General features: G+C 44.3%; 1 protein-coding gene across 2 annotated transcripts; it reads right to left on the minus strand.

Moving 5' to 3' along the window:
* Positions 1-422: 422 nt before the first annotated feature.
* On the minus strand, positions 423-6,197 carry LOC142665656 (protein kinase C delta type-like). 2 transcript variants are annotated; one of them, XM_075845376.1, is made up of 3 exons: positions 5,790-6,197; positions 1,891-2,419; positions 423-1,723 (listed from the first exon to the last, which is right to left on the minus strand). In XM_075845376.1, the coding sequence occupies exons 2-3, from the start codon at positions 1,986-1,988 to the stop codon at positions 1,165-1,167; spliced, it is 657 nt and encodes a 218-aa protein (XP_075701491.1). In that variant the 5' UTR covers positions 1,989-2,419; positions 5,790-6,197; the 3' UTR covers positions 423-1,164. Both variants share the same exon structure in this region, with proteins under 2 accessions (XP_075701491.1, XP_075701492.1).
* Between the last annotated feature and the right edge of the window lie 4,910 nt (positions 6,198-11,107).

The raw sequence follows: 11,107 nt of genomic DNA on the forward strand, positions 1-11,107 counted from the left end.
TAAAAGGAGAATTTTATTTATAGATAAGGGAAGGTTATATTTTATTATTAGGAAATTATTATATAAGTATTAAGACTACTATTATTATATACTGTGTATATGTATGTGTCATCTATTTATCTATTATACTAAACCTATCTAAAGGCCGTGTTGATCCAGAGGAAGGCGAAAACCCCCTGTGAGGAATGAGCCAATTGTCCTCATATTAGGGGGGAAAATTCCTTCCTGACCCCAAATATGGCGGTCGGCATAAATCCCAGGATCAAAGGCTGATGTGTAATATAGGGAAAAATTCTTAGTTTATTTATTTTTTTATTATTATTTTTAATTAACTACTGTATTTATATATGTGTAAACTATAAATTGTATTAAATTAAGAATTATTTTTGTTAAATTATTTTTCTATATTTATATTATGTTACTTATGTGTGTTACTACTTATTACTCTATAATCCTAAACCTATTTAAGGCCGTGTTGATCCAGAGGAAGGCGAAAAACCCCTTTGAGGAATGAGCCAATTGTCCTCATATTAAGGGGCGAAAATTCCTTCCTGACCCCAAATATGGCGATCAGAATAATCCCAGGATCAAAGGCTAAAGTCTAATCTAAATGTACTATGTGTCTATATGCGGGTGTCTATACTTATCATGTAGTGCGGTGTCTATACATATTATGTAGTGCGGTGTCTAATCTTATCATGTAGTGTGGTGTCCATACTTATCATGTAGTGTGGTGTCTATACTTATTATGTACTGCGGTGTCTATACTTAATATGTAGTGTGGTGATGTGGGTGATGTTAGTGATGTGGGTGATGTGGGTGCATTACTTACCTGGCCTGTGCTGAGGTGAGATCAGGTATAATGGCCGCTCCGGCCCCAGGACTACAACATGCGGCTATTATTCCTGATCTCTCCAGATGGAAACTAAGCACAGGCCGCTCCTGGGGGGTGTAGAGGATCTTCAGGCTGGAGTGATGTCAGATGCCAGCCCGGGATTGGAGGATGGCAAGTCAAGGCCCTGGTGCAGCAGCAAGATGGCAGAGGTGCGGCATGAAGATGTTACGGAGAGAGATGATGGTCTGGGCAGCCGAGGTGACATACAGCAGCAGAGACATGAGGCGCGGGTCACGAGGCGTGAAGTTCTGGGCCCTTGTCCTGAGATCTTAAGGGGTCCAGCTTGGTGACATGAAGCTGAACCCGGCCAAGGGGTGAAGGGCTTTGTTATTCTCTGGCCACTTCAGATGTTGGTTCTCCAGAACGGGCACAAATGGTGTAAAAGGTGGCCGTGCCCTCCTCTCCTGCAGTTCCTCCCAGCCGATGGTGGAGAAGAATGGATGCGCTCTGATGTTCCCGCACACACCGAGGCGCCTCTCAGAATTTTTACGCACCAGTCTCTTGGTTAGATGTTTCACGTCAGGATTAAGCCAAGTTGGAAATTTAGGCTTCGCGGTGGTGATGGCTTTGAAAGCCATTCGCCTGACGGGGCCGTTGTAAAAGGGGGAGCGTCCTGCTGCCATCCTGGACACCACAATCCCCAGGCTCCACCAGTCAACTGCCGTGCCGTATTTTTTTCCAAGAAGCACCTCGGGGGCCATGTAATCCAACGTACCCGTCACTCCACTGATCTTATTGGAGGCGGTGACGCCATCTTGGGCCAGTCCCAGGTCGATGATACGGACGTGGCCATCTGCATCCAGCATTATATTCTCCGGCTTTAGATCTCTGCAAAGAAATAAGAAGAGAGAATGACAAATCTGCCCAGTGATCCAGGAGACGGGGGATAAATCACTGCACCTACAAGCAGAATAGCCACTCAGGAGTGTAGGAAAGCTGGGTGCATTATTTATAGCATGTAATGGAGACGGAGAAAATGGGGAAGTTCTGCTTACCGGTGGACGATGTTGTGTCCATGGAGGAACTGGAGGCCACATATCATCTCTGCTGTGTAGAATCTGATGGGGAGAACAGAGCGGAGTCTCAATGTCATGAAATCTTCCTCTATCAATTCCCTAATATCATGTTATGATGGAGTGTGTGTGGTCTCTATCAGAGAAGAGGCGCTGATTATGGCAGCCTGTATTCTGCATTCTCTGCATTGTCCTTCATCTGACCTCTCCCTCACCTTTTCTTCTGTCCACCCCCCTCAGTCTCCTGATTATTTACTCGCCTTACGTTGCCGATGTTCAAGCAGCCGCACATCCTGATCAAAGCCTCCAGGCTGCCACCGGACAGATACTCCGTGATAAAATATGCCCGTTCCTCAGACTGATGTGCGGCATAGAGGTGGCATAGGAACGGGCAGTGTCTGGCCGCCAGGAGTATCCGCCGCTCTCTCATAATTTCATCCGCATTGTCCCGTTTGGTGATAATTTTTACGGCCATGTAGGTGTTTCGGCCGGGGACTGATGCCAGGACCACCTGAGGAAAACAAATGGAGAGTGCCCATGAGAAGAAGAAGGATCAGGCATGGACTGAGAGGTGGGTCAGTCGGGTAGTGCCCAGAACCCTACAGCAGAACAAAGCTGAGCTACCGACATAATGCAGTAATGCAGTGTCTGCTGTTGGGTGCTGTATGGAGAGGTCTTCACGCCTTACTGACATCTGACGTAAATGTAAGTCATAGTTGGTAGGAGGGAGAATGGAGCAGAATCACGCGCTTTAAGGATAAGTTCACACGTAGCGTAAATTCAGCAGATTTTCCTCAACGGATTTTGTTGCGAGAAATCCGCAGCATAAGACAGTAGCAGCAGAGTGGATGACATTTGAACAAATCTTATCCACACGCTGCGTAAATGATAAGCAAAAAAAAACGCTCAGAAATTGCCCTGCAGGGCGGCTTTTTAATTCGCAGCATGTCAATTGTATTTCCATAATCGCTGTTTTTTTGTTGCGGGTTTTCCCCATCAAATTCAGTCGGGAGATAAAACCAGCAATAAATAGCAGATGTTCCATTTTTGTGGCGGAAAAGCTGCAATTCATTTGCAATAATCAGGGGGGGGGGAAATCTAATACTTACCCAGAATTCTGTGCTTCTTCATCCAGATCGGCCCCCTGGGATAAAGTTTATTCCCATGAGACCGCTGCAGCCAATCAGAGGCTGCAGCGGTCACATGGGATAAAACATCATCCCAGGAGGCCGGGCTGCAGGACGGCAGGTGGGTGCAGTGGCCGATTATCATTAGGGCTGTTCGGGCAGCCGCCCAGGGCCCAAGGCTCCTGGGGGGCCCATGGCCGGCAGAACTGCACATGATCGCACGGGCCCCCTCATGCCCGATGCCATCGCTAGCATCGGAGGGGGCCCCGGTGCTAGCGGCAGCCACATTCATTTGTATCTGAGTCCTCAGGACTTAGATACAAATTAATACTATAGGCTACAGCCGGTCACGTTGGGCTTGCAGCCTATAAGGCGCTGGGAAGACTCCCAGTACTGCATCACGCCGGTCTGCGCATGCGTCTAGTCCGGAGGATTCACATGCGTCCAGCTGGAGCGGCCGCCACGGGGTAAGGTAAGTAAACTGTATACATTTTTTTTAGGTGGGGGACTATCAGTGTGTATATATTCAAGGAGGGCGGGATTGCTCCGTTACACTATATACAAGGGGGAGTGCTGCGTGGCCCTATATACAAGGGGGAGGGTAGCGCTGTGTGGGCCTGTATACAAAGGGGGGAGTGCTCTGTGTCACAATATACAAGGGGGGGTGCTATGTGGCCTTTATGCAAGGGGGAGTGCTGTGTGACACTATGCACAAAGGGGAGGGCTGAGTAGCACTATATACAAGGGGGGGCTGTGTAGCGCTATCCACAGCGGTATGTGTGTGGCGCTCTTTATAGGGGTTTTTTTTGGCACTATTTACAAGAGGGGAGGGCTGTGTGGGGCTGTATGGCACTATCTATAGGGGGCTGTGTGTAACGCTCTCTACGGGGGATGTGTGATATCTACAGGGGGCTGTGTGGGGCGCTATCTATGGGGGTGTGTAATATCTACAGGGGCTGTGTGTGTGGCACTATGTATGGGGGGCTGTGTGTGGCACTATGTACAGGGGGCTATGTGTGGCACTATGTCCAGGGGGCTGTGTGTATGTGGTGTTTTACAGTGTGTGGTATTATTATATTCAGGCGCGCAGTGTTTGGTGCTATTATATTTAGGGGTACAGTTTGTGGTACCATGATAACTTTATTTTCATTTATAGGTGTGGAAATGGTGGAAAAGTGAGGAGCCGAAGACATCTGAGTGGCAAATTCTGCAGAAATGAGTCATGGCTGGGAAAAGTCGTCATGAGCTCTGGACCGGATGGAGTAGAAAAGAGGGAAAAAAATACTAAAATCTGAGACGTTGTCACCTGTGAGTCACTAGATTTATAAAAAATCTGTCACCTCTCCTGACATGTTTATTATAGGAAATTCTTGTATTTCACAAAAAGTCTTTCTGCAGTCCAGGACTGATAGACAATTCCCCTTGTCAGGAGGACGTGTCCCTGCACAGTGTGATACTGTCAGTATGTAGGGACACAGCCCTGTGACAAGGGGAATCGTAACACCTATTTGTTAATGCTTGCCCAAAAAGCTAGTGTTAAAAATTGTTACGGCGCGGCAGGGCGGCGGTGCGGAAGGGGGGCCCAAGTTTGGTAACAGCCCAGGGCCCATGGCCTATTTAATCCACCACTGGGTGTGTCACCATGGTTATGTAAGTATAAACTAATAGCAACCGTGCCATCTAAACCGTTACTCAGGGGAAAGCTCCCTTTGTCACCCCATCACCTCTATTACGTGACACGATCGCGGTGTATAGATAGTTGTCATGGCAGCTAGAGGTCCTAATGACGGCTGCCATCTTGGTACTCCTATTAAGCCATGCCAGAGGAAGGGCTTAATAGGAGGATGCTAAAAGCACAATACATAAATATTACAGTGTATTGTACCAGCAATCTTACCATCAAGTCCTCTAGTGAAATTTATAGAAACTCATTTAAAAAATGGTCAAACAAATGTGTACGGAACATACAAAAAATATCTAAAAAGTCACTTTACCCCTAATTTATAAAATAAAAAAAAATAAGATGAATTGTTATCCGTAAAAAAGATAAACGTTTAAAATCGAACGTTATTTAACCGTAAGGTGAACGCCGTAAAAAATAAATTAAAAAAAACGAAATAAAAAAAACTTTTTACATTTTGTTTTGCTCACTAAAAAATGAAATACACAGTGATGAAATGTTATATGTAACCCAAAATGGTACCAATTAAAACTACAGCTCGCCCTGCAAAAAACAAGTCCTCACACCGCTCCACCGACCGAAAAATAAAAAAACTTCTGGGTTTCAGAATATTTTTTACAAATGGTTTTTATTGGATAAAAAGTGCTGACCGCAGAATAAAGGCAACACATTATTTTTACTGTTCAGTTGACTCAAAAAAAGTGAAATCCTAAAAACAATGGACGAATTGCTGTTTTGTTTTCCACTCCATCCATCAAAATAAGTTTTAATCATTTCCCAGTACATTATATGAAACATTAATGGCAGCATGAAAAACTACATCTCATCCCGCAATAAAAATAATAATAATCTGATACGGCTGTGTCAGCAGAAAAATAAAAAAGTTATGACTTTTAGAAAGTGGGGAGGAAAAAACGAAAATAAAAAACGGAAGTAGCATCCCATAGACTAACACTACAATCATCATCCATCCAGCGTGACATGGCTGATAACAGAGAACAAATGATGGAGATAAAATGGAAACTTTAGGTTTACTGCCCCTTTCAAATGTAATATTTAGATATTATACTCACTTTGCCAAAGCTGCCCCTACCCAGGACCTGGTGGATGGTGAAGCGGCTGATGGTAAGCCTGGCATAGGGGCTGGATGTTCCAGGGTCTTGGCTGCTCCCAGGTCTTGGCTCCTCATCCTCCAATCCTCTGTCCTTGGCTCCTCTCCTCTTCTTCATGATCTTCTTGAATCCGGTGACGCTGTCCTCCTCCCTCTTCCTCTTCTCTTCTTCTCTCTTCTCACTGTCTTCTCCATGTCCATTGGACGCCATTTTCTCCAATATCTTCCTACCTGTAGACTCCAGTCCGATCGCTGCCGTCGACAGTTGAAAGTAAAGGGCAGTTGGTCGTGTGCAGGTCACATGATGTCAGAGGTCATGGAATCCTCAGGTGGCACCTGCCTGGCAGTAACCTGCCCTGCCATGTCTGATGTGGGCATCATGAGTGCCAGACTCGTGTCCAGCATAATGTTTTCCAACCATGGTTCCTGAGGTTCCAGGTCAGGGGTCCACAGAACATAGTAGCAATACATGTCACTCCTACAATAGAAATAGAAAACAGAGTTCTATTTGCTCAAGTTATTGGTGAAACATTTCTCATCCAGAATATACAATTATAGAACGCTTTACCTCCTTTACACCAAACTTCTGTGAGATACATAGGAATGGGAGTAGTAGTTCCCCGGGAGTGGAAAACATATTCCATGTTTTAAGGTTGGGAAACACCGGTCTAGAGGAATGAGAGAAAACTTCATGGCGGATCTTCTAGTGCTGTATCATTAGTAGATGGGGGATGGGACAGGTGATGAGACGGGTATATCGGGCTGGCAGTGGATGTACAATAAATAAAGGAGTGTGAATAGATCATAATTATAAGATTATTTATAATGTAAACCATGACACAGCGCCGGATCCATGGTATGAAGGACACCCCCGGCACCAGGACACCATTGACTTATTATGACCATTGGGTTCGGTCATTGTGTCAGTAGTTTTGATGTCATCTGATTGAGTTTGTGACAGAGATTCTGAAAGGACCCGCCAGCAGTAATGTGAGATTGATGCGTTGTCTCCTGCACGTCATCTATGTCCTCATCCCAGTCCAATGTCTATGGAGGAGAAAAGACATTATTATATTTTATTACACACACATTTATATTATAAATGGTAGATAGATAGATAGATAGATAGATAGATAGATAGATAGATAGATAGATAGATAGATAGATAGAGTCCACCGTCCAGCATCACCAGCACATATAACGGATGGGTGCACGCCTTGGGAACCCGATTTTTGGTTCCAAATCTTTCAATATGTTTCCAAGAATAGGCAGCACTCCGATTCAAAGTGAAAAAAGTGGGTTTTATTAGCCCCTGTGCAAGGTTTCGGCTGTATTTGTGGAGCCTTTTTCAAGCACGCTGATAGTGTATAAAACAGTGGTATATACAGGGGCTGAACAAATAGTCCCATTAACATGTGATTAATACAAAGACTAAAAACAACAATGATGCCTATAAATGACATCACATATAATAATACATAAAGTATCCACAGTGATCAATACAAATATCTTCTCAATACACAAGAAAAGTGCATAATGTGCTAATTAATGTGTCCGTTATTAAACATGTACAGCTGTGAACAATTAAAAACATTAACATGTAATACTTTGGATCCAAGTTCACGTGTGTGTTGATTTCGGTGTTCTAAAGATTCGTTTGCGCATGTCTATGACATCACGCGGGTTCGCGCATGCGCATTAGACATGTGTAGTCATCGGCGGCCTTTTTGGTTAATATAATATCATTACCTAATAGATGAAATACTGCGCGTGTCAGCGCATGCGTGATGTGATAAACTATCAATGAGAATGATATAGGAAACAGTGAAATCGCTCACTACTCAAATTTAAGAGAATTATATATGAGACATTATAAATATAGTCCCTAATATAATATAGTTTGTTTAGAGGTGACATTTTATTATGTAGTATATGTCCCTATGTTATAAATTCTGAAAGTTATTGTGATAATATAACTAGAATTATATCAAAGTAAAAAAAAAAAGTAGCTGAAAAAACGCATCGGTGTGAATAGAGACATAATGTTGGAAAATTCAATATTAAACATTTCTGGTCACAAGAACACTGTTATTATATATCATCCTGGTTTTCTTATGGTACATAGACGCAATTTATAAAGATAAATTTCGATGCTCATGGCGATATTAAATATAAAAATGTATGTTACCCACCGGAACAAAGGGAGTCCAAAGTAAACATGGGGAGAACTTGTATATGGCTCAGGTAAAGTAATCTGAAAGAGATCATTTTAAAGTTATAACAAATGATGTAATAGTACACTAAGTTATATACACGATAAACGTGCGTCAACCCATCCCGACCTGTGGGATAGAATCGTTTCTCATATGTCCGTTTAGTCAAAGGATGAGTAAATTCCCCTCTCTAAGGGGGCGGCGGCGCCACTGAAACCAGCCGCCGCCACCACCTCTTGCACTATAATTGCATAAGCGATGAATGGCCGTGCACCGTTCCCGGCCATTTAGCGCTTTTCAACGATGCATGCGGCACGATGACTTCTTTACGCCGCTTGCGTCATTGAAAGGTGCTGAATGACAGGGCAGAATTACTTGCCCTGTCAATCAACGCCTTTCGTCGTTCAGCCAAAGCAAACCTGCCCAGAAGAGAGCAGGTCTGGATTGCCACCGAACGGCGTGGGAATGGGATCAGGGTGAGCATGTAAAGTTTTCGTTTTTTTAGAATAAAAAGGGCGTGTCATTATCTACAGAGGGAGCTATATGTGGGGCATTATATACAGGGGTGGGCTATATGAGGGATACTATATACAGGGGTGGACTATATGTGGGGAATTATATACATGGGTGGGCTATATGAGGGATACTATATATAAGGGTGGGCTATATGTGGGGCATTATATAGATGGATGGGCTATATGTGGGGCATTATATATGGGGGGCTATATGTGGGGCACTATATACAGGGGTGGGCTATATGTGGAGCACTATCTACAGGGGTGGGCTATATGTAGGGCAGTATATACAGGGATGGGCTATATGTGGGGCACTATATACACGGGTGGGCTATATGTGGGGCACTATATACAGGAGTCAGCTATATCTGTAGCACTAGCTATAGGGGGAGCTATATGTAGGGCACTATCTACAGGGATGAGCTATATATGGGGCACTATATACAGGGGAGTTATATGTGGGCACTATTTACGGGGGACTATATGTGGGGATTATCTACAGGGGGCTGTATGTAGGGCACTATTTAAAGGGGGCTGTATGTGGGGCCTTATCTACAGGGAGCTGTATGTGGGGCACTATCTACAGGGGGCTTTATGTGGGGCAATATCTACAGGGGCATCTAAGTGGGGCACAATTTACAGGGGGATCTATGTGGGGCACGATCTGCAGGGGTCTCCATGGGGGGCACTATCTACAGGGAGCACTGTGACTGTGGGAAACAATGTATAGTGATATTATAATCAGGGACACAGTGTATGGCACTATTTTAATTAGAGGTTCAGTGTATGGCGCTATTATATTTTGCGGCTTAGTGTGTGACACCATGAGAATTTTATCTTCGTTTATAGGTGCAGAAATGTTTGAAAAGTGAGAAGCTGAATACATCTGTGCGGAAAACTGCAGAAATGGGCTGTGGCCGGGAGAAGTAGTCATAGAGGTGTGGACCGGATGGAGAAGAAAAGAGAAAAATAACTAGAATTCGAGAAGACGTCACCGGTGAGTCACCTAATGTAAATGTTTATTCTGCCTCTAATCAGCACTGTAGTCACTGTATGATCTGCAGCGAGATGATGGGTGGTATGAGTTGTGTTTTTTTGTGGAACAGCAACTCCCAGCATATCCTTATGATTGTTCGGCCAATGCTGGGAGCTGTCGTTTTACGCCGTACAAACCTATGTAGCAGGGGTTGCACTACATTGAGCTGTATTTGTGCTGGTGCTGTATATATCTATGATCTTAGTTCTTGTGCTGTATATATGTTATGATCTTGGTTCTGATGCTGTATTTTTGTACTGAGCTTTGTTCTGGTGCTGTATATATGTACTGAGTTGATTCTCATGCTGTATATGTCACGGTTTGTGGGTATGTGGACCAACTAGGCCGCACCGACGTAGCGGGGAGGCAGCTGGCCAAACAGGGAACGCCAGCAATACAAAGTCCCGCACAAGGGTACCTGGATAGTCCAGACAGTGGCCGCAGCTCTGACACGGATGGAGGTGGGTGCAGCATGTAATGCCAGACATGGCGGATGACAGCAGGTGCCGCAGGTTGCGCCAGACGTGGCGAATCCCTCCGGACATGGCAGATGACACAGGACGTAGCGGATGACACAGGACGTGGCAAACAACAGCAGGTGCAGTAGACACGACTCCAACTAGTAGGCACAGGAAGAAGTACACAGCACGGGATACAGGAACAAGTATCTGGGCATGGGTAACAACTGGAACGGGAAACACTAAGGGACCATTTGCAAGACAGACTAGGGATAACTAACAACACTCAGGCAAGGATCAGATGGGCTGGGGCCCTCTTATAGTCCAGGAAATCATGTGTGTTGATGATGATGATGATTTCTTACATGTGCGCGCGCGCTGGCCCTTTAAGATTTGGCACGAGTGTGCGCGCACCCTACGGGACACAGCGGACCGGAGCGGAAGTGAGCGCAGGCGTCTCCTAGGAAGGAGATGGGGACCAGCGTTCACAGATCCATGGCTGCGGGCATTAGGCAGTGAGTAGATCTGACAGCCCGCGGCCATAGATGCTACAGTATATATGTACTGAGCTTTGTTCTGGTGATGTATATATCTACTGAGCTTGTTTCTGGTGCTGTATATATGTTATGAGCTTTGTTCTGGTGCTGTATATATGTTATGATCTTGGTTCTGGTGCTGTATATTTGTTATGATCTTTGTTCTGGTGCTGTTTACATATTATGAACATTGTTCTGGAGCTGTATTTATGTACTGATCTTGGATCTGGTGCTGTATATATGTACTGATCTTGGTTCTGGTGCTATATATATATGTATAAGCTTTGCTCTGGTGATGTATATATGTATGAGCTTTGTTCTGGTGCTGTATATATGTATGAGCTTTGTTATGGTGATGTATATATATATATATATATATATATATATATGAGCTTTGTTCTGGTGTTGCATATGTGTACTGAGCTTTATTCTCATGCTGTATATATGTATGAGCTTGGTTCTGGTGTTTGTATATATGTTATGACCTTTGTTCTGGAGCTGTATTTATGTACTGAGCTTTGT

The sequence above is a fragment of the Rhinoderma darwinii genome, chromosome 13 (assembly GCF_050947455.1).
Source record: "Rhinoderma darwinii isolate aRhiDar2 chromosome 13, aRhiDar2.hap1, whole genome shotgun sequence".
NCBI lineage: Eukaryota > Metazoa > Chordata > Amphibia > Anura > Rhinodermatidae > Rhinoderma > Rhinoderma darwinii.